The 24,118-nt window shown below is 51.7% G+C and overlaps 1 protein-coding gene across 2 annotated transcripts in view; it reads left to right on the top strand.

The window, feature by feature from the left end:
• hdlbpb (high density lipoprotein binding protein b) overlaps positions 1-23,763 on the top strand; it is a 121,628-nt gene extending 97,865 nt beyond the window's left edge. For both annotated transcript variants that reach the window (XM_052044460.1, XM_052044461.1), the window contains 8 exons: positions 2,377-2,513; positions 4,022-4,126; positions 11,301-11,435; positions 12,844-12,987; positions 15,301-15,480; positions 18,045-18,161; positions 20,866-20,997; positions 23,016-23,763. In XM_052044460.1, the coding sequence (XP_051900420.1) occupies positions 2,377-2,513; positions 4,022-4,126; positions 11,301-11,435; positions 12,844-12,987; positions 15,301-15,480; positions 18,045-18,161; positions 20,866-20,997; positions 23,016-23,108 (1,043 nt within the window). In that variant the 3' untranslated portion in view covers positions 23,109-23,763. The remainder of the gene's footprint in view (positions 1-2,376; positions 2,514-4,021; positions 4,127-11,300; positions 11,436-12,843; positions 12,988-15,300; positions 15,481-18,044; positions 18,162-20,865; positions 20,998-23,015) is intronic.
• Positions 23,764-24,118: the final 355 nt, after the last annotated feature.

The raw sequence follows: 24,118 nt of genomic DNA, 5'->3' as shown, positions 1-24,118 counted from the left end.
CCCTGGCAGCGCATTCCAGGCACCCACCGCTCTCTGTTTATAAAATACCCCTGCCCCGTACATCTCCTTTAAACTTTCCCCCTCCCACCTTAAAGGCATGTCCTCTAGTATTTCACATTTTTACCCCGGGAGAAAGATTCTGACTGTCTACCCTATCGATGCCCCTCATAATCTTATAAACTTCTATCAGCCTCCGACGCTCCAGAGAAAACAACCCGAGTTTGTCCAACCTCTCCTTGCAGCTCACACCCTCTAATCCAGGCAGATAGCTGGAGAAATACAAAACAGAAACAGGCCCTTTGGCCCATATAGTCCATGCCAGCCATCAACCAACCAATGTTTTACACCAGTCATGCCCTCACCCATTTTATTCTCTCCACGTTCCCATCAGGTTGCCCCAGATTCTACCCCTCACCCACACACACTAGGGGCAACTTACAGCAGCCAGTTAACATGGAGGTTTGACGAGGCAGGTTCCCGTCATGATAACCACAGATGTGCCACCTCATTGCCTGCTCTTGAACAGCTGAAAAAGCAGCAGACCTGAGTTTCCCTGTATATTCTTCCGCTCCCATCCCTGCCCGTGTTTCCCACCATTCTTCCTTCTTTCCCTGACCTCACACAGTGAAGTGGCGCTCACTTTAATAAGCAGAAGCGTTAGGAGAAACGGTTTCATCCAGAGAGTATTGGGGGTCTGGAGTTTGCTTACGATTAACAGAGTTAATGGGGTAACCAGAGCAAAGCTATTTCCCTTGGTGGGAGTAAGAGGGGTGGGAGGGAATCCAAAATAAGGGGGCATAACAGAGCCAGTCATTCAGGGTTGATCTCAGGAAACGCTCCTTCACACAGCGGCAGAGTAATGCAGCTGGTCTCAGAGCTCCAGTGACCCCAGGTTCGATCCCGACCTCTGGTGCTGTCTGTGTCCGTGTGTGGAGTTTGCACGTCCTCCCTGCGATCCCGTGGTTCTCCCCCCCACCGGGGTGCTCCGGTTTCCTCCCACATCCCAACAACATGTGGCGTCGGTGGGTTAATCGGCCGCTGTAAATTGTCCCCCTAGTGTGTGGGAGAGGGGTAGAATCCGGGGGGAGTTGATGGGAATGTGGGGAGAATGAAAAGGAATTACTGTGAGGCATTGCTGGTAGTTCATAACGGTGTAAAGGGAAAAAGAATTCGAGTCTCTGGGGCAGAGGGCAGGGAGGGGAGAGAGGGCACAGAGCCAGCATGGACTCGAAGGAATGAATGGCCTTCTTCCATGCTGGAACCATCCATAGAACCGTAGAACACTACAGCGCGGAAAACAGGCCATTCAGCCCTTCTAGTCTGTGCCAAAACTTTATTCCACTAGTCCCATTGACCTGAACCCAGTCCATAACCCTCCAGATCTCTCCCGTCCATGTATCTATCCAATTTATTCTTAAAACTTAAGAGTGAGCCCGCATTTACCACGTCAGGTGGCAGCTCGTTCCACACCCACCACTCTCTGAGTGAAGAAGTTCCCCCTAATGTTCCCCCTAAACCTTTCCCCCTTCACCCTAAAGCCATGTCCTCTCATACTTATCTCTCCTAATTTAAGTGGAAAGAGCCTACTCGCATTTACCCTGTCTATACCCCTCATAATTTTGTAACCCTCTATCAAATCTCCCCTCATTCTTCTGCGCTCCAAGGAGTAAAGTCCTAACCTGTTCAATCTTTCCCTGTAACTCAACTCCTGAAGACCCGGCAACATTCTAGTAAATCTTCTCTGCACTCTTTCAATCTTACTGATCTCCTTCCTATAGTTAGGTGACCAGAACTGCACACAATCCTCCAAATTTGGCCTCACCAATGTCTTGTACAACCTCACCACAACATCCCAACTCCTATACTCAATACTTTGATTCTGTTGTTTTCTCCATGCTCTATCTACCTAACAGTGCACCTGTACTAGACTGGTTTTCACCAGGTTGTTGGTGGGACCCAGTGGCGCAACGGGTAGAGCCGCTGCCTCGCAGCTCCAGAGACCTGGGTTCGATCCCGACCTCCGGTGCTGTCTGTGTGTGAAGTTCGCTCGTTCTCCCTGTGACCGCGTAGGTTTCCCTGGGTGCTCCGGTTCCCTCCCACGTTCCAACGAAGGGCCTGTTTCAGTGCTGTGGTAAAGAGCAATGGAAACCCGTGAGCTGTGGTTGCTGGCGATTCACCCCCAGGAGGGGTAGGTTGTTTCTAGAGCAGGGCATATGGAGCACAGACAGGTAAATAGAATTGACCTAATGCAGCAACCGTTGCCCTAACTGGGCAGTGGCACAGGCTGCAGGGACCAAACAATCTAACGTGCGGGTCTGCCTCCGCCTGTGGTATGACGTGAGCTGTCTCTGACTGGTGCTGGTATCTGTTGCACAGGCCTGGACCCGCACCCTCAGGAGAACGGTGACCTGAACTCTGACCTTCGGGAGATGGAGCACGCTCCCAGGAAGTGTGACGTCATCACGATCTCGGGCCGGAAGGAGAAGTGCGAGGCGGCTCGCGAGGCATTGCTGGTAGGTGGGGTCCCTCAGCCGTACCAGGCGTAGCTGAAGAATCCAAGGGCCAACAGTCCTGGTCTGAGTGTTCCCCGGGTGCGTGAGAGCAGGCGAGGAGGGTATCTCTCCCGAGGCCCCCCTCCCAAGGCTGAGATTCCCTGAGTAACAGTGAGTGAGGATGCATAGCTCAGTCTGGAGGGGAACTTCCATGAGGGAAAAGAGGAAAAATATCTCTCCCCACCCCCCTCCAACCCAGCCACAAGGCTAGAGGAAGCTTTAATCTTTAACGCATCTTCTTTCAGACTTTTTCAACAGGCTCCCATTTTGTTTGATTTTTGCTTCATTAAATCAGCACCTACAAACATCCTTAGAATGTGTCTAGGACGTCGTCCAGCTCCTGTGGTGACCACTGGTCCAACAAGCCAGTGAACATTGTGTACTCCATCCCCAGGGAGCCCCCAGACAGGGACGTAACCTTGGAAGAGGGCCGGGCAGTGGAACGAGGATGAAACTTCTGATGATCTTCTGCCGGGACCTGTGAATGGCCTTTCTTGGCAAGTCCCGGGAGCAGGCCAACGAGGAGACCCTGCCCTACCCTACCCTGCCCTCTGCATCGGGTGCCCAAAGACCAGGAGCATTAGGGCTGAAGTGCACCCATGTTCAAGAGTAGGCCCTTCAAATATTCAAAGAGGGTCTGCAACCTCTTGCCTTCCATGTGTACATGGAACACAGACTCCATCAACCCAGGAGACCATGAACCAACTTAAAAATCAGTTGCAAAAAGTGCTCTCCACCCCCGGTAATAGGGCAAGTTTCCTGCATAGAAGGATCTCCTCTGAGAGCCCCTCTTGCTTTTTCTGCTCTGGGAATGTGTGATCGAACATAGAAGATACATAGTCTGTATCTAATCCATGCTCAGGCACTGTGATGGGACAGTGCAGAGGGAGCTTTACTCTGTGTCTAACCCTGCAAGTGTGTGACGGGACAGTGTAGAGGGATCTTTACTCTGTGTCTGACCCCGGGAGTGTGTGATGGGACAGTGCAGAGGGAGCTTCATTCTGTGTCTGATCCTGGGAGTGTGTGATGGGACAATGTAGAGGGAGCTTCACTCTGTGTCTGACCCTGGGAGTGTGTGATGGGACAGAGTAGAGGGAGCTTCACTGTGTCTGACCCTGGGAGTGTGTGATGGGACAGTGTAGGGGGAGCTTCACTCTGTGTCTGACCCTGGGAGTGTGTGATGGGACAATGTAGAGGGAGCTTCACTCTGTGTCTAACCCTGGGAGTGTGTGATGGGACAGTGCGGAGGGAGCTTCACTCTGTCCCTGCCCTGGGAGTGTGTGACGGGACAGTGTAGAGGGAGCTTTACTCTGTGTCAAACCCGTGCTGTCCCTGCCCTGGGAGTGTTTTTGGTTTAAGAGGTAGTCTCCTTTCTGCTTATCTGCTGAGCATCAAAGTAATGTGAAGCGTGTATTTGTTGTGAAAGCCGGCTCTCGGGCTGAGCCTGATGCAGCTCTTGTATCGCCCAGGCCCTGGTTCCAGTCACTGTGGATCTGGAAGTTCCGTTTGACCTGCATCGATACATCATTGGGCAAAAGGGCAGTGGCATTCGCAAAATGATGGAAGAGTATGAGGTATGTATGCACCAGATGGGCCAAATGGCCCATTTCTCTTCTGTGAATTCATCAGAATGGATCAGTCATAAACTTGGTACCTGTAACACTTAGTCCTTGTTAACCACACGGGAAAGGGACTTCCCACAGATTACAAACACACAGGTGCCACAATGTACCTTGTGCACCTCTGCTCAGCCTCTCAGTAAAACGTATCTCAGTTCCATTTTTCAATTGCCATATTCCTTAATCCAAAGTTATCAACTTTCAATAGCAGGACATTTTAGAACATTGATGTACAGAGGGATCTTGGGGATCCAAGTCCATAGCTCCCTGAAAGTGGCAACAGAAGTAGATCGGGTGGTAACGAAGATGTATGGCATGCTTGCCTTCATTGGTCGGGGTACTAGGTATAAGAGTGAGGAAGTCAGGTTGCAGTTGTATAAAACTCTGGTCAGGCCACGTTTGGAGTACAGTGTGCAGTTCTGGTCACCCGATCACAGGAAGGATGTGGAGGCTTTGGAGAGGGTGCAGAAGAGGTTCACCGGGATGCTGCCTGGATTAGAGAGTATGAGCTATAAGGAGAAGTTGGACAGACTCTGATTGTTTTCTCTGGAGCTGAGCGGGAGACGTAGAAAACATAGAAAACCTACAGCACAATTCAGGCCCTTCGGCCCAGAAAGCTGTGCCGAACATGTCCCTATCTTAGACCTGATAGAAGTTTATAAATTTATGAGAGGCGTAGATAGGTCAGAGTCTCTTTCCCAGTGTAGAAATGTCAAATACTAGAGGGCGTAGCTTTAAGGTAAGAGGATGAAAGTTTAAAGAAGATGTGCGGGGCAAGTTTTTTTACACAGAAAGTGGTGGGTGCCTGGAACAGACTGCCAGGGACGGTGGTGGAAGCAGATACGATCGCAAGAGGCGTTTAGACAGACACATGAACATGCAGGGAATGGAGGGATGTGGATCATGTGCAGGGCAGATGGGATTAGATTCATCTGGCATCACAGTCGGCACAGACATGGTGGGCTGAAGGGCCTGTTCCCATGCTATACTGTTCTATGCAAATAACCTCAGTGATCGAGCTTCTCTCTGAAGTAGAGAATCCCAAAGATTCACAGTTCTCCAAGGGCAGGCATTTCCCCTCATCTCAAATTGTCAACCCCTCATTCTTTGACCACGTTTCACTGGGCGAGGGATACATCCTCCCCGTTACCTATGCTACCCAAGTCCCCGAAGAACTTTGGAAACACTCAGCAGGTCAGGCAGCATCCGTGGGACTCAGAAACTGCAGGTGTTGGAAATCCGGTGAAGGATCTTCAGCCTGAAACATTAACTCTGTTCCTTTCTCCACAGATGCTGCCTGACTTGCTGAATGTCTCCAGCGTTTTCTGTTCCTATGTCATATTTTCCAGCAGTTTGACCTATTTCATTAGCATCTCTCATTCTTCTGAGCTCCAGGGAATATAGACCTACTATGTTCAAAGGGATCAGTTTGATCAAGCCACTGTGTACATCTTCCAACCTTGGGGTAAGGAGACCAGATCTCTGCAGGTATGATCACCGCCAGTGACCTCTCCCCATCTTCAGAAAGCAGCATGAGTTTTTTTTGACGTTATACACGTTTAACATCTCGTCCGAAAGCCAGCACCTCTAACGGTGCAGTGCTCCCTCGGTACTGCATTGAGACAGTCTAGATCAAGGGCCTCCAATCTCTGGTGTGGGACTTGAACCCATGATTTTCTACCTTCACGAGGATGTATCAGCAAAGGAGCCCAAAAAAAAAGTACAGTGGATGTTTGGAATCTACAGTAGCACAGCTGATCACAGGCAATGTGATCCACCCGGCCCCCATCACCATGTCTTTTCCCCCTCCCCATCTGCCCATCACCCCACACTCTCCTCCCTCCCACCCGTTCATCTGCCCTCCCCACCTCACTCCATTCCAGGCTCCACCTTCCTCTCCTATCAGATTCCACCATCTGCAGCCCTCTGTTACCTCCACCTCCCAGCTTCTGACGCCATTCCCACTCTCCCCCCTCCCCCATCACCTGGATCCACCTGTCACCTGCCAACTTTATACCGGCTATCTCCCAGTCCGGATGAAGGGTCTCGACTGAAACGTCGACTGTCCATTTCCCTCCACAGATGCTGCCCGACCCACTGAGTCCCTCCAGCATTTTGTGTGTTGGTTACAGGCAACAACCACCTACCCAATATCATTACCATCGCCACGTCCCTCACTATCAATATCCTGGGAGTCACCATTAACCGGAAACTCCACTGGACCAGCCACACCATTGAAACAGGAGAGGGTCAGAGGTTGGGCATCCTGAGGCGAATGACTCACCTCCTGACACCCCAAGGCCTTTCCACCATCTACAACCCAATGGCATGAACGTAAATCTCCTCTGCACCCTCTCCAACGCTGCCACATCCTTCCTATAATGAGGCGACCAGAACTGGACACAGTACTCCAGGTGTGGTCTAACCAGAGTTTTGTAGAGCTGCATCATCACCTCGCGGCTCTTAAACTCAATCCCTCAACTTATGAAAGCTAACATCCCATAAGCTTTATTAAGTACCCTATCCACATGTGAGGCAGCTTTCAGGGATCTGTGGATATGGACCCCCAGATCCCTCTGCTCCTCCACACTGCCCAGAATCCTGCCATTAACTTTGTACTCTGCCTTGTCCTTCCAAAGTGTACCACCTCACACTTCAAGTGAAGGCACAAGTCAAGAGAGCGATCTCTGCTTGCCTGGGTGTGCAGCTCCAGCAGTACTGAAGGTTCAACCCCATCCAGGGACAAAGCTGCCCGCTTGATTGGCACCTCATCTACCACCCTGATCGTTCACTGGCGACGACACCAGCGTAAAGTGGTTGCAGGCCGTACCATTTATAAAATGCACTTGCCCAGGCTACTCCTCTAACACAAAGAAAGCCAAGGACAGCAAGCAGAGAAGAACATCACGTGAAGGCAGAAGAGAGGAAGGGGAACGGCCAGGGTGGCAGTCATCCCTGACGATACCGTCAGCCTTCCTGAAGCAACGCACGGTGAAGATGGACTGGATGGAAGGAAGTGAGGAGCCTGTGACGGACTGGGCAGTGTTTACAGCTCTCTGCAGGTTCTGTCGGTCCAGAGCGGGGCAGTTGCCATACCAGGCGGAGATGCATCCTGTCAGGATACCTTCTACAGCACATCTGTAGAAGTTGGAGAGAATCATTCATTGTTGCTGGTTCTAAATCCTGGAACTCCCACCCCATAGTGGGAGAATCTTTTGCAGAAAGGCTGCAGCAGTTCAAGAGGGCAGCTCACCACCACCTTCTGAAGGGTAGTAAATGCTGGCCCGCTTGGGTATGCACAGACCACCTCAATGAATTTTTTAAAACAAAGGGTTTGTCTGAGGGAGAATGAGATCCAGGGGAGCTGGGAAATTCAAGGGGGATTAGACCAATGGGATTGCTTCCCTGAGAGTTGGCACAGAATCTGATGGGCAGAATAGCCTCCTGGGTCATGATGTGTAAATGGTGGTGAGTAACCTGCACCGTCTCGCGCAGGGCCCTGTGGTTTACTGGGTTTTCCATTATACTGCCTTACCCTGCACAGCAGCACCACCAGGTGGCAAGTGGTCATACTGCAAGCATTTGTATGCTGGACCTGATCCACACCTGTCCAAGACTCGCTGGGAAACTCTGTTCACCGTAGTAAAAGGCAAATGATATTTAGCCCAGTATGTTATCAATCCCATCAATTTGTTTAACCACGGACTATCACCTCAGGTGATGAGAGTTCATAACATTCAAACATATAAATGAGAAGTGGAAACAGGCTGCGGGACCTTCAAACCTACTCCACCATTCAGTGAGATCATAGCTGATTTAATTGTGAGGCAGCTTTGCATATCTGTAACCTTTCACCTCCCCAGTGATTTACCTACCTATACCTTAAAAATATTCAAAGCATTTGCTTCCACCACCCTTTGAGGGAGAGAGATTCAAAGATGCAATCCGGAGAAGTGTGTGAGGTCGTACACTTTGGAAGGACAAACTCCAAGGCAGAGTACAAAGTTAATGGCAGGATTCTGGGTAGTGTGGAGGATCTGGGGGCCCATATCCACAGATCCCTGAAAGTTGCCTCACATGTGGATAGGGTACTTAATAAAGCTTATGGGATGTTAGCATTCATAAGTTGAGGGATCGAGTTTAAGAGCTGCGAGGTGATGATGCAGCTCTACAAAACTCTGCTTAGACCACAGTTGGAGTACTGTGTCCAGTTCTGGTCGCCTCATTATAGGAAGGATGTGGCAGCGTTGGAAAGGGTGCAGAGGAGATTTACGTTCATGCCATCGGGTTGTAGACTCCCCAAGGGGAATGTGAGGTGCTGAAACAACACTAACCGTAGTGTTATTCCTGAATAACATTCGGTTAGCTTTCCTCGTTATTTTCTGTTTGACAGCAATCCTGCACCCTTAGGACACGTGGAACTGAGCTGGAGTGGTGGTAGTCAGCAAGGGCTCAGGGTGGATAATCAGTTCTCTTTGCCTCTCAGGAGCACGGCATTGCTGAACAAACCCTGTGAAGCTTCTGTGGATTCAGAGGGGTAGTGGTTATATCGGCAAAGTCAAACTCGTTTTTATTGGCACGTGCACAACTACATGGGTGCAATAAAAAGCTTACTTGCAGCAGCACCACAGGCACAAAGCGTCGGATATACAACACTCACAAGAAAAACATCAATTAAACAAATTATACAAAATTATTACGAGAAAGAACACAATTAGAACAAAAAAAAAGTCCATTGTAGTGCAAAGTGGTCACAGTGTTGCTGTACTGATGCAGTGATTAGGGTTGTGCCGATTGGTTCAAGAACCAAATGGTTGAAGGGAAGTAGCTGTTCCTGAACCTGGTGGTGTGGGACTTCAGGCTTCTGTACCTCCTGCCCGAGGGGAGCTGCGAGAAGATGACATGGCCCGGATGGTGGGGATCTTTGATGATGGATGCTGCCTTCTTGAGGCAGCGCCTCCTGTACTACTGATGGTGGGGAGGGATGTGCCTGTGATGTACTGGGCTGAGTCCACTACCTTCTGCAGCTCCGTACAGATAACCTTCACACTGGTAACCCAGTCATCATTCATTCTAAATCCCACCAAAGAAAGATTAGAATTCCTGGAATACAAATCTTAAAGCGAACATGAAGCTGGAGTCTTGTTGCAAAACTCCAGCTGGTCTTAGAGGAAGCCAGACTTCGAGATTTATATTCAGCACAGCTGACTGTTAACTATGAAGTACACACCTCTATGACCTTACAGAGGTGTGCAAAATCATGAGGGGCAGAGATATGGTGAATGAACACAGTTTTTTTCCCAGGGTTGGGGAATCAAAAACTAGAGGGCATAGGCTAAAGGGGAAAGATTTAAAAGGGACCTGAGATGCAACTTCTACACACACAGGGTGGATATTGCTCGATCAACCTGTGCCAAATCTGGTGTCATTTTGGGCGGGTAGAGCTGCTGCCTCACAGCCCCAGAGACCAGGGTTTGATCCCGACCTCTGGTGCTGTCTCTGTGCGTGCATGTGTGTGTGTGTGTGTGTGTGTGTGTGTGTGTGTGGAGTTTGCACGTTCTCCCTGTGACTGCCTGGGATTCCCAGCCACATCCCAACAACATGTGGATCAGTGGGTTAATTGGCCTCTGTAAATTGCCCTCCTAGTGTGTGGGTGAGGGGTAGAATCTGGGGGGAGTGGGTGGGAACGCGGGGAGAATAAAATGGTATGAGTTGAAGGCACGGACTCAGTGGCCAAAGGGCCTGTTACTGTGCTCTCTCTCTCTGTGGCTCTGTTTATCTCAGTGATGTTGAACAGCAAGGTGTTCTCTGAATTGGAGAACTTTAGTTATGGAGAGAAATTGGACAGGCTGGGCTTGTTTTCCCTGGAGGCTGAGTATATAAGATAAGATTTCTTTATTAGTCACGAGTACATCGAAACACACAGTGAAATACATCTTTTTGCGTAGAGTTCTGGGAGCAGCCCGTAAGTGTTGCCATGCTTCCAGCGCCAACATAGCATGTCCAATAACTTCCTGACCCGTACATCTTTGGAATGTGGGAGGAAACCGGAGCACCCGGAGGAAACCCATGCAGACACGGGGAGAACGTACAAACTCCTTACAGACAGCAGCCGGATTTGAACCCAGGTCGCTGGCGCTGTAATAGTGTTACGCTAACCATGAGAGGCATAGATAGGATTGATGGTCATTTTCCCATGGTGGGGGGGGGGGTTTCAGAAACAAGAGGATGTAGGTTTAAGGTGGGAGGAAGGAGCTTTAAAGGGGATCTGAGGGGGTAAGAGAGTGGTTGATATCTGGAATGTGCTACTAGTGGTGGATCAGGTACAGTCACTAGGTTTAAGTGGCATTTAGACAGACACTTGCAGGCAAGGCATAGAAGGATAGAGTCCTGATGCGGGCAAATGGGATTAGTGTAGATAGCAACATAGAAAACCTACAGCACACACAGGCCCTTCAGCCCACAAAGCTGTGCCGACCATGTCCCTACCTTAGAAATTACTAGGCTTACCCATAGCCCTCTATTTTTCTCAGCTCCATGTACCTATCCAATAGTCTCTTAAAAGACCCTATCGTATCCGCCTCCACCACCGTTGCCGGCAGCCCATTCCACACACTCACCACTCTCTGAGTAAAAAACTTACCCCTGACATCTCATCTGTACCTGCTCCCCAGCACCTTAAACCTGTGTCCTCTTGTGGCCACCATTTCAGCCCTGGGGAAAAGCCTCTGACTATCCACACGATCAATGCCTCTCATCATCTTATACACCTCTATCAGGTCACCCCTCATCCTCCGTCGCTTCAAGGAGAAAAGGCCGAGTTCACTCAACCTATTTTCATAAGGCATGCTCCCCAATCCAGGCAGCATCCTTGTAAATCTCCTCTGCACCCTTTCTATGGCTTCCACATCCTTCCTGTAGTGAGGCGACCAGAACTAAGCACAGTACTCCAAGTGGGGTCTGACCAGGGTCCTATATAGCTACAACATTACCTCTCAGCTCCTAAATTCAATTCCATGGGCAAAGAGGGTCGGCATGGACATGGTGGGCCGAAGGGTCTTGTTTCTGTTTGTTCGGCTTTGCTCAGTGACCTAGCAAGATAACGTCTCTTGCCTCTGCCTTCCTGCAGGTGAACATCGCGGTACCCCCACCAGACCAGCAGTCCGACGTCATCAAGATCACCGGGGTAACGGCCAACCTGGAGCGAGCGCGGGCCGGGGTCCTGGAGCGGGTCAGAGAGCTGCAGGCGGAGCAAGAGGACCGGGTACGTTCCGCCCCCCACACTGCTGACACACCTGGTCAGGTAGAAGCAACTGCAGTGGCATGTGAGTTAACCGGGTCTGTCGCTGATCAGGGAAAGATCCACCGTCACGCCTTTCGGTGGGAGCTGACGATCTGACACTGTCTGGCTGGTGGTGGTCTTCATTCTTCAAGTAAGCCCCCCACCCCCCGCCCATCGCTGCCACGGTAACAACTCATTTATCGTAAGGTCCTGAGGGGCCTCGACAGGTGGATATGGGGAGGAAGTTTCCTCTCAGAACCTAGAACTAGGGGTCACTATTTAAAAATAAGGGGCCACCCATTTGGTATTAGTATTGGTATTGGTTTATTATTGTCACTTGTACTGAGGTGCAGTGAAAAACTTGTCTTGCATACCGATCGTACAGGTCAATTCATTACACAGTGCAGTTACAGTGGGTTAGTACAGAGTGCATTGAGGTAGTACAAGTAAAAACAGTAACAGTACAAAGTGTCACAGCTACAGAGAAAGTGCAGTGCAATAAGGTGCAAGGTCACAACAAGGTAGATCATGAGGTCAGAGTCCATCTCATTGTATAAGGGAACCGTTCAATAGTCTTATCACAGTCTGAGGAGCATTTTCTGTCTCAGAGGGTCGCAAGTCTATTGAACTCTCCTCCTCAGAGGTGGATGGAAGCAGAGTTTGTGGATATTTTTAAGGCAGTGATCGGTAGATTCTTGATGAGCGAGGGGGTGAAGGGGAGGCGGGACTGCAGAGTTGAGGCTGCAGTCAGATTGTCCATGATCTAATTGAGTAGTTGACTCCTGTGCCCGATTTGTACGTTTGTCTCTGATGAAACATTCAAGGTCTCCGCAGCACAGGACTGATATCAGGGAAAATAAATACTGAACCACTGAGGTTAAAGGACTGGCGGTGGAAGTATCAGCCTTAAGTAAGTGTCATAAAGAGAGAGGCAGAGGTAGAACATCAATTCCACTAGTGTTGGGATTTGGTAGCTCAAGGCCTGGTTGGTATGTGGTCTTTCACTGTCAGGGCAGGTGGTGGGAGCAGGATCAGTCACCCAGTTCAGAAGGGGGAACTGGAGAGCGCTTAAAATCGAACAGCACAGGAACAGGCCCTTCGGCCCACCATGTCTGTGCTAACCATGATGCCAACTTAAACTGCACATCTGCCTGCACATGGTCCGTATCCCTCCATTCTCTGCCTGTTCATTTTGTCTAAATGCCTTTCGTGTCACCTATTTAACCAACTCTGCCTCAAAAATAGTCAGACTCTGCTTCCACTGTTTGAGGAAGTTTCATTCAAATGAGAATCAGATTAAATTTATTCCGGATTGAAACATTTTGGGGTGCCGTGTTATAACCCAGAGTGGGGCCTAAACCTCTTGGTAACGGTGCGATATTTCCTCTAGGCTTTACGGGGCTTCAAGTTGACCATCTCAGTCGATCCCAAGTACCACCCAAAGATCATTGGAAGGAAAGGAGCTGTCATTTCGCAGATTCGGAAAGACCATGATGTTAACATTCAGTTCCCTGACAAAGGCGATGAAAATCAGGTAACCCTGGGCTAACGGTAAGACTTCCCCATCGTTGCGGAGGATCGATTGATTAAGTTTTGTATGCAGATTCACCTGAGAAAGCCGGGTTTGTTACCCTTGGAGGGACCACCTGATAAAGGAGTACAAAATTACGAAAGATCGCCTCCTCCCACCTCGCTCCACCTGTCTCCTATTTTTCTCTCTCTGTCTGCCTCCATCTGTCATTCACCTGCCACGTCTCTCAACTCCACCCCCATTCCCCTCCCCTACCTACCACAACCTGCCTGTCATCTTTCACCCCCTCCTCAGTCCACCAATCACCCCCGATTCCTATCTCACCACTCCACCCCCCCCCCCTTATACCGGCCTTCTCCCCTCTCCACTCTCAGTCCTGATGCAGGGTTTTGACCCGAAAAGTTGACAATTCCTTCCCCCCTCCCCACAGATGCTGCCCGACCGGCTGAGTTACTTCAGCAGGTAGTTTGTTCCGCCACATTATTGGAGTTTTACTGTACTACAAGTGCTGGAAACCAGAATTATAAAAAGATGATCTTTCCGTTAGAGCTGCCTTATAAGGTACTTTCAAAAGAATAAAGTGACGTAAAGCAGCAGTGTTAACAAACAAAATTTGACACAGAGCAGCAGGGTGACATGGGACCAAACGTCAGTCAATGGTATTTAAGATATTTATTTATTAATTACATGTACCTCGAAACACACAGTGAAATGCAGCTTTATGCGTTACTGACAATGTGCTGGGGGCAGCCCGCAAGTGTCGCCACGCTTCCGGCGCCAACATAGCATGCCCACAACTTCCTAACCCGTACGTCTTTGGAATGTGGGAGGAAACCGGAGCACCCGGAGGAAACCCACACAGACACGGGGAGAACGTACAAACTCCTTACAGACAGCGGCGGGAATTGAGCCCGGGTCGCTGACGCTGTAATAGCGTTACGCTGACCGCTGCACTACCGTAGGGAGGTTTGAAGGGAGAGAGAGGTGCGGAGGTTCAGACAGGAGTTCCAGAGCAAGGCCCAAGCAGCAACCCTGGGTGATTAAAACAAGGGAGTAGAATTGCAGGAGTCCAGGGAGAGTTGTAAGACTAAGCAGAGGGTCAAAAATAAGAATAACAATTTTCAGAGGGTCAATTTTAGGGCTGAGGCAGATGGGTTGCTGGAAATCAGAAATAATAACAGAAATGTAGAGAACACTCAACAGGTCAGATTGTGCAGGAGGAAACCAGGTCTCTGACCTTCTGTCAGAGCTAGTTCAGAGGGAGCCAATAAACTGTTTCAAGACAGGTGCAATACCAAACAAAATTTGACACATGGCCAGATAAGGTCATCTTCCCCAGAAGGCAATCACAAACCTTGTGTCGTGGTGTCAGAACAACAACCTCGCCCTTAACGTCAGCAAGACAGAAGTTGGTTGTTGACCTAAGGAAGTGGTGGGAGGGTGAACACAAGCCTGTCCTCATCTACAGAGCTGCTGTACAGGTGGTCGACAGCTACAAGTTTCTTGGTATCCACACCACCAGTGGCCTCACCTGGTCCCTTCACACTGATCAAGGAAGCGCATCAGCGTATGATCTTTCTTAGGTATGTGAAGAGGTTGGGCATGCCCACGAGGATTCTCTCAAACTTCTACAGATGCGCTGTAGAAAGTATCCTGAGGTGTTGCATCTCCACCTGGTACAGCATCTGCTCTGCTCTGGGCCGACGGAACCTGCAGAAGGGGTAAACACTGCCCAGTCCGTCGCACGCTTCTCGCTTCCTTCCATCCAGCTCATATTCATTGTGCGTCGCTTCAGGAAGGCTGATGGTATTGTCATGGATGCCTGCCCCCCCCGGCCATTCGCTTTTCTCCCGTCTACCTTCTGGGGGAAGATACAGAAGCTCAAAAGTCCAGACTGAGGAACAGCTTCTTCTCCACTGCTGTCAGACTCCCGAACCAATCACCTCTCTCACATCCCCTTCCTGGTGGTGCTGCCACGTTCTTGGACTCTTAACTCTACCTCTCTCTGTTATTGTGTGATTGTCACTCCAGCATTTCTTTTCGCATTACTTCAGGCTGCACTACGATCGCTGCAGCATTCTGTGGCTTCGCACACATCGCTGCATTTCTTGTTGTATTTACTATTACCATATATCCTGTGAGCTTCACACAAGCAAGGAATTTCTTTACATTTAGGTGTATGTATCAATAAACTAATCTAATCTGTTTATAGCAGGGACTGGGTGCCTGGACCAGTCTCCCAGCTAGCCTGTGTAGGGAGGAGATGGGGGTAGGCTCCCACCTTAGCTGACCCGAGCATGTTCGCCCTCCCTGCAGGAGTTGATCACCATCACGGGCTATGAGAGGAACACCGAGTCTGCCAGGGACGCCATCATGAAGATCGTTGCCGACCTGGAGGAGATGGTCAGCGAGGACATCAACCTCGACCACCGGGTGCACGCCCGCATCATCGGGGGCAGGGGCAAGGCCATCCGTAAGATCATGGAGGAGTTCAAGGTGAGCTTCCCGGGTCACTGACTCAAGGCCGTCGGTGGTGCTGTCAGAGTTGCTGGAAATCTGAAATTAAAATAGAAAGTGCTGGAAACACTCGGCAGGTCAGGCAGCGTCTGGGGAGAGAGAAGCAGTGAACAGAAGATGTTAGAAACACTCGGCAGGTCAGGCAGCGTCTGGGGAGAGAGAAACAGTGAACAGAAGATGTTGGAAACACTCGGCAGGTCAGGCAGCGTCTGGGGAGGGAGAAACAGTGAACAGAAGATGTTAGAAACACTCGGCAGGTCAGGCAGCGTCTGGGGAGGGAGAAACAGTGAACAGAAGATGTTGGAAACACTCGGCAGGTCAGGCAGCGTCTGGGGAGGGACAAACAGTTAACATTTCAGGTCTGGGACTCTTCATCACAGCTGAGAAGGAATTAAAACAAGTTAGATTTCAAGAGGAGAGAAGATGGGGGAGGTGGGTAGAAGGAGGAGAGTATGGTGTGAGGTAGACACTGTATAAAGGGCAAGCCCAGATGGTTTAATGGGTACAGTTACGAGCGCATTATATTTCTTTGTCCGTATAATGGGCTGTTAATGGCGAGAGTGTGGGACATGCCCAGCAAGGCCTGACTATACAAATGGAACGTGAAAAACTGAGCCGAAAGGCAGAAATGTCCAGTTCTGATGCAGAAAGAAAGAGAGAGTAAGTTACCTAAAGTTGGAGAATTTGATGTTGAGTCCTGCAGGCTGCAATGTGCCCAGCCAGAAGGTAAGGTGTTCTTCCTCGAGCTTGCACTGGATCTCATTTTAAGTTCAAGGTTCACTTTAAAGAGCTGGACACAACATTGAGGTCAGCAGTACTGGTCATTGGTCACTGGTTTATTATTGTCACATGTACCAAGGTACAGTGAAAAGCTTTGTGTGCGTGCCATCCAGACGGATCATTCCGTACATAAGTACATTGAGGTAGTACAAAGGATAAAAAACAACGCAGAATATAGTATTACAGTTACAGGGAAAGTGCAGTGCAGGTAGAATAAAGTGCAATGGCCACGATAAGGTAGATAGTGAGGTCAAGAGTCCATCTTATTGTACAAGGGGACTGTTCAAGCATCTTATAACAGCGGGATAGGAGCTGTCCTTGAGCCTGGTGGTACGTGCTTTCAGGCTTTTGCATCTTCTGCCCAACGGGAGGGGCGAGAAGAGAGGATGTCTCGGGTGCGAGGGGTCTTTGATTATGTCGGCTGCCCTACCGAGGCAGCGGGAAGTGTCGACAGACTTGGAGTTAGGACGAGGTGCAGGGAACGTACCCCCTCACCGACTCCACAGCAGGGATGCCAGGCTTCACCGGCCCTCGAGGACAATGGGCACCCCTCAACAGAGGCTGTGCGTTCGAGGGACAGCCTGGTGCGTGAGGGAGAGGTACCCCACGAGCCAAAGTCTGATCCGTGGAATTGTCACATCAGACTGCCCAGCGAAGCCTGATGCAGGAGGTGGGGACACAGGAGTCTGCAGATGCTGGAATATGCTGGAATAAAGAAAAAAAACAATGCAGAATATTACAGTCGCAGAGAAAGTGCAGTGCAGGTAGAATAAATTGCAAGGGCCACGACAAAATAGATTTGTAATTAAATATCGGGAATTCGTGGTGATATGGAGTTGGTGCAGAAGAGGTGTTGAGGCCTCAACAATCGTATTTAATGGAGGAGCCTGCTGGTCTATTCCTACCTTGTGGGTTCTTGTGTAAAGAGGCGGAGTTGCCTCAGGAGCTAATTCTAGAAACATGACGGTCTCGGTGGCCAGCACTTGAGCATTTAACTGCAGAAGGGTGAAGGGGACAATGGTGGATATCTCAGTGGGGAGTCAGGCCAGAGGAGATGCACACCCTCTCCCCCTGAGGGTGGCCTCCATTGTCAAAGGTGCACCTCGAGATACGACGTCAAGCCAAGTACTTGTCTCTCCCTCGGGTGGTGTGGAAAGTCCCTTTGCACCATTGCGAAGAACAGAGGATGTCCCCCCCTCACCCAACCCCGCCTGTGGAATGTGGGGAAAGCCTAGCATTTCGGTGACAGAGGGAGAGGGCTTTTCAAGTAGTGTAGTAGTCGGGCGTCTAACCCTTCAACACAGTCAGTCTGAACCAGGATTGTTACTAAGAGCATCAGTAGGATAGATCATTAAATGTTTTAAGCCATTTAAAATTCATCACAGTTCATTTAGCTGGTCTGTCCATTAACTAATTTTATCCAGTTTGTCCAGTTTATCCAGTTTGTTAGTGTGCTCCTGTGTTCTTTTATCCACCCGACATAAGGAGTAGGCCACTCGGCCCCTCAAGCCTGTTCCCACCAATCAATACAATCATGGCTGATCTACGCTGGCCTCATCTCCTCTTCTCTGCCAGTTCCCCCATAACCCTCAACTCTCCGGCCTTTCGAGTGGAGCCTGAGGGGGGGCAGATCAAGCCATGGTCTTGTTGAATTATGGTCAAGGCTCAAAAGGGGCTGGGTCACCCACTCCTGCTCCTGCTTCTTAACTCGTGACCTCCTGACCCACTGCTTCATTGACGGCACTCCCGCTGTTCCATTGCAGGTCGACATCCGGTTCCCACCGCCGGGATCCGATGACCCAAACCGTGTCACGGTAACCGGGCTGCCCGACAACGTTGACAACGCCATCGACCACCTCCTCAACCTGGAGGAAGAATACGTAAGTCCCCCTCTCCCTCCCTGCAGCCCCATCCGCTGGGATTTCTGTCTGAGACGAAGGAGCTAAGACCACAGCCCTGAGGGAGGGAGGGCGCACAAACACGTGCGAATACAGACATCAGACTCACAGTCGGGTTTGTTGTCATCTGCGCGTCCATGTGTGCACGGGTGCAATGAAAAACTTACTTGCAGCAGCATCACAGGCACAGAGCATCAGATAAGCAGCATTCACAAGAAAAATATAAATTAAAATTATACAAGAAAGACCACAATTAGGACAAAAAAGGAAGTCCATTGTAGTGCAAAGTGGTCACAGTGTTGCTATACTGAGGTAGTGATTAGGGTTGTGCAGGTTGGTTCAAGAACCGAATGGTTGAAGGGAAGTCGCTGTTCCTGAACCTGGTGGTGTGGGACTTCAGGCACACGTTCTGCATAAAGTCCGCACCCGCGACTTACGATGGACCTTGAAACACGCGTGTGCACGTAGACCACGGAGGTTGGGTTAGATAACCAACCGCTGGGTCAGGGAGCTAGGTTGTAAGGGGCACATTAGAGTGATGTGGGCACCTCGGACGCTGAGGGCACAACCACTGATGGAGTGGTTCCATCCAGGAGGTACGTGGGCCGTAGGCGGAGCTGCCTAGGAGGGTTAGGCTGCGAGCAGTGGGTCGAAGGGCCAGCTTCCGCGCACCGTGACTGGGAGCGAGGGCGGCAGAGGAGAGACGACCCCACCGAGGCGGAGAAGCGCGAGGACAAGGAGGGGTTTGAAAAGGAGGATGTGGGTCTCGAACTTCTGAGGCGTTAACTTCAGACTGACTGTCGGCAAGCTGGGACCTGGTGGCTGAGTTGTAAATGAGAAGTTTACAGAGACAGGAATGATGAAGGGCAGCCAGGGCGGTTGTGGAGTTGTACAGCACGGAAACAGGCCTGTTGGCCCAACTTGTCCTTGCCGACCTAGATGTCCTCCTGAGTTCGTCCCATTTGCCTGGGTTTGGCCCATGTCCCTCTAAACCGTTCCTATCCGTGTACCTGTCCAAGTGCCTTTTTAAACATAGTAATTGTACCCGCTGCCTCTGGCAGCTCGTTCCATGTACCCACCACCCTCTGTGTGAAGAAGTTGCCCCTCAAATCATTTTAAATCTTTCCCCTCTCACTTTAAACCTAGGCCCTCTAGTTTTGGACGCTCCTACCCTGGGAGAAAGACTATGACCGTCCACCTTATCTATGCCCCTCATGATTTTATAAACCTCTATAAGATCACCCCTTAGCTTCCTACACTCCAGGGGTAAAAGTCCTAGCATATCCAGTCTCTCCTTATGACCCAAGCCCTCCAGTCCAGGAACATCGTCGGGACCTCCTCCAGCTTAATGACACCCTTCCTATAGTAGGGTGACCAGAACTGTACGCGGTACTTCAAATGTGGCCTTACTAACGTCTTGTACAGCTGTACCATGACGTCCCAACTCCTGTACTGAGTATTCTGTCCGATGAAGGCCAGTGTGCCAAACACCTTCTTCACCACCCTGTCTACCTATGTCGCCACTTTCAGGAAACCGGGTACCTGCACCTCCAGGTCTCTCGAGCCGTGGAGGAGCAAACCCTGGGGGCAAGGAGGAAGAGCTGGCAGTCAGGAACAGGTCAGATTCCACCCTCCCCTTCCTCCATCCATGCTCCCCTTCCCTTCCACATTGGGATGCCCAGCATTATGACCCTCACAACCCAAACACAGGGAAGGGAACCAAATTCCTAATAGAATCAACACCACAATAAATTTAAAAAAAATTCTCCAAATACTTTTCCACAGTGGTGAGAACAAAAGTAGAGGCCATGAATGTGTGGCGGTCACTAACACAGAACTCCAGAGAACTTCTGGTGAAACTAGTTACAAGCTGTGTTGAAGCGAGCAGCGTTTGAGAGGAGATTTGGTAAAGAGATAGGATAGTGTGAGGTAAAGAGAGCTGAGAGGGGGTGGGAGTGGAATATAGTTTGTGGAACCACTCGTTTAGCTGTGACATATTTTCTGTGTAATTCCATGTTAAGGATATTTTCAACATTTTTCCACAATGCGGAAGCCATTCAAAAACAATAGGGCGCAGGTTTAAGGTTGGAGGAAGGACTTTTAAAGGGAATCTGAGGGGTAAGTTTTGTACACGGAGTGGTTGCTATCTGGAACGTGCTGCCAGAGGGGGTGGTGCAATCAGATACAGTCACTATGTTTAGGAGGCATTTAGACAGACTAAATAGGCAAGGCACAGAAGGATACAGACCTAATGCGGGCAACTGGGATTAGAGTAGACGGGTAAAGGGGCTGGCATGGAGGTGGAAGGCCGAAGGGCCTCTGTGTTCTGTGACTCTGTGAGACTATGCTGCCATTCAAAGCAGTCCCATTCTCCCCACCTTCCCATCAATTCCCCCCAGATTCTACCCCTCACCCACACACTAGGGGGGCAATTTACAGCGGCAGATTAACCCACCGACCCCGCATGTTGCTGGGATGTGGGAGGGAACCAGAGCACCCGGGGGAAACCCACGGGGTCACAGAGAGAACGTGCAAACTCCACACACACACACCCACGCACGCACCGGAAGTCAGATTCGAACCCAGGTCTCCGAGGCTGTGAGGCAGCGGCTGTAAAGGGGCTTTGGGTTGTCTTGGAGTGGTGACGAGGACACCTCCTTTCTCCCTATCCGGTGCGGCCGCGCAGATGATGGCGATCGTGGAGTCGGAGACCATGGCTGCCTACATGAAGCCACCCTCGCGGGTGGAGGAGGAACCCCGTGGCTCGGCCAAAGGATTTGTCGTCCGGGACGCCCCCTGGAACGCCCCCTGTAACAAGGTGAGTGCTCGGGCCAGGAGCCAGGAGGGCAGGGTCCAATTCCCCAACCGGAGCTTTGTACCACGGGGGCAGGGGAGCCTCAGATGAGGAGGAGAGGTGACCGGGGCTGGTCAACCAACACAGGAGGCTGAGGGCTGGATCAGTCGACTGATCCACCGCGTGGGGTAATCGGAACACTCGACAGGTGGACGGATGGGATGTTGTTTCCTCTGGGGGTGGGAATAGGAAGTTGGAACGGAGGGGAGAGCGATTGTAGAGCCAGGCTATTCCATCGGGAAACAAGAGGGCGCAGGTCTCAGGTGAGAGGAAGGAGTTTTAAACAGGATCTGAGGGGTAAGTTTTTGTACACAGAGAGTGCCAGAGCAGCCGGGGTGGTGGGGGGAGCCCCACAGGGAGAACGTGCAAATCCCACGCACCGGTAGCACCCGAGGTCAGGATCGAACCAGGTCTCTGGAGCTGTGAGGCAGTGGCTCCACACGGCAGGCAGGATTGTCTAGCCCAGATCTCTGGCGACCTGTGCTGGCTTCTAAGAACAGGCTGAAGCGGCAGAATGGCCTCCTCCTGTGCCTATTTCTTATTCAGAGCAATCCTCTCCCTGTACGCCCACCACAGCTTCTATTCACAGCTCCTCCTGGGGTTACAAACGCCCAACTTTACGGACAGGCGTGTGGGAGACCGACGGGATGGATGGGGACGGATTTGCTGGCTGCAGGCATCTCCTGCCGGCTGGGAAGGGGGCACTTCCCCCTGCCTTCTCTCGCTCCCCCCACCCCCACACCCCCATCTCGAGCTGCAACCACTGGGGGGGGGGGGGCCTGGGTGGAACCGAGCAGACTCACCCGCTCCCTCAGCGAGGCCGGCTGGCGGTCGCTCTTCCTGCCCCTGCTCGCTCCCCAACCCCCCCCCCCCCCCCCATTGCACGCCGCCGTCGTTCATTCCCGACTGACGAGCAGTTTGGATTACAATCGGCCCTCGGGAACGGAGCCCCATCGTAACCCGGGGACCACCTTTAAAGTAGTACTGCCTCACTCTCTGGAAACGGGGGCCGGTGGTTTGGTCGGAGAGAGAGGTTTTAAGAAGCACCTCAACGAGAGCTGGAGAGACTCAAGGAATTTTTCCCCACACTCCGGGGTCTCGGCAACTGAATGGCAAAGTGCTGAAGATGGCGGTTGGGGGAGGTGGGAGAGAGAGAGACCAGATCGTAAGAGGGCGTGGATCGTGAATGGGGTGGAGCTGGCTGCAGGGAACGGAAGGGAGCTGGGTTGTAATGGGGGCATGGTGGAGGGATTGAGGGGGGCTGCACCTCGGATGCCGAGGGCACAACTCTGTCGATGGAGCAGATCCATTCAGGAGGCAGGGCAGGCGCCGAGGAGGGGTAGGCTACCCACAGTGGGCCGAAGGGCCTGCTTCCGCGCACCGTAACTCTGCGGGAGCGAGGGCGACGGAGGAGTCAGGAGGGGAGACGACCCCACCGAGGACGAGGAGGGGTTGGAAAAGGAGGATGTGGGGAGTTAACTCAAGCCAGGTCAGCGGGCTGGGGCTTAGACCATGAGACGTAGGAGCAGGGTTATGCCATTCGGCCCATCGAGTCCGCTCTGCCGTTCGATCATGGCTGATTTGTTATTCCCGTTCTCCTGCCTTCTCCCCGTGACCTTTGATACTCTCACTAATCAAGAACCTGCACTTTAAATACATCCAATGACGTGGCCTCCACCGCCCTCGGTGGCAACGGATTCCACGGATTCACCGCCCTCTGGCTGAAGAAATTCCTCCTCACCTCAGTTCTAAAGGGACGTCCCTTTATTCCGAGGCTGCGCCCTCAGATCCCGGACTCCCCCACTGGTGGGAACGTCCTCTCCGCGTCCGCTCTATCCAGGCCTTTCGATCAAGTTGTGGGTGAACTCCACTGCCGAGGGGAGGTGGAGGGGGCTCGGGGAGGTGCAGCAGAAGGGCGGGTGGGAGCTGCTCCCTCGGGTGGTGAGCGTGTCTTGTCTGCCCCCCTCCCGCCCCCCCCACAGGCACCGGATGTGAGCAGCGCTGAAGAATTCCCGATGTTCGGAACAGTCGTGGCTCCTCGACAGGCATCAGCCTGGGGTCCCAAGAAAGTCTAGGTCCCTGCTGGTGACTTTAGAAGATTGCTTCCTGTCCAGTTTGGAGAATTTTTTTTTGTGAATCTCAGTGTTTTCTTCCCCCCCCCCCCCCCCGAAACTTTGACATGACAGTTTTCTATAAAAATTGAAATGTCCAGAGGTATTAGCTGCAGAACCACTGTCCTGTGTACAGTCTGTTGAGAGAAGGGAAGGGGGTCTCAGAGGTTTGTTCCACTGCTTTCCCCGTGGGTGTGTGAACGTTCATCCCTCCCCCCACCCTCCCCAAGGGTCAGGAGGAGAAGCCCCTCCCAGCCCACCGACACTTTCTGCTTCTTGCCTCCGGTTTGGTTTGGGGTGGTGTGTGGGTCAGGAAGATGGAGGGGGGAGTCCCCGTGTACCCCTGCTCCACTGCCTGGGGGAGAAGCCCCCTCCTAGAATCCCGCTGACAGTGGGCCACCGGAGCCTCGCTTCCCCCCCCCCCTACGGAAAGAGGCTGGATGACAAGGGAGGGGGTCCCGAGCATCAGCAGGCAAAGCTGCTTCCCCTCACCCCCCACTTGCTGAGAAGGGAGGGGGGGGGGTCGTGCATGGTACGGGGAAGGAGTGCCAGGCACCAGAGGTTTGGGGACTGAGGAACGGGAGGGAGCTGCAGGGGGACAGAGGCTGTGGGGAGAGCAGTGCGAGGGGGAGATCAGTGGGGGGGGGGGGTGTGGGGGTGGGGGTCGGGGAGCAAGACCTAAGCTGTCTGGGCCCTCCTGATCTCCCTCCCTCGCCCCGGCCCCGCTCACTGCCCTCAGCGGGCTGCCCCATCTGGCTGAAATCAGAACAGGCAGAGATAGGCAGCCGTGTATAGTGGCCAGGAAGACGACCCTCTCCACCAGCACCCTCCCCTAAAGGGATTCGTACTCTGTGGTTACTCCCACAGGAGCAAAGCAAGTGGTTTCTCCCGTATCCCCCGATTGTCAGCAGGTGGAACGGCCACAATGGAGAGTGTCTGAGGGGGACACGAGCTACTCCCCACCTGGATGGTGT

This window comes from Pristis pectinata, chromosome 37 (assembly GCF_009764475.1).
Source record: "Pristis pectinata isolate sPriPec2 chromosome 37, sPriPec2.1.pri, whole genome shotgun sequence".
In the NCBI taxonomy this organism is placed as follows: Eukaryota; Metazoa; Chordata; class Chondrichthyes; order Rhinopristiformes; family Pristidae; genus Pristis; species Pristis pectinata.
Note: the sequence above shows the minus strand (reverse complement) of the source record. Positions and strands in the feature narration are given on the sequence as shown.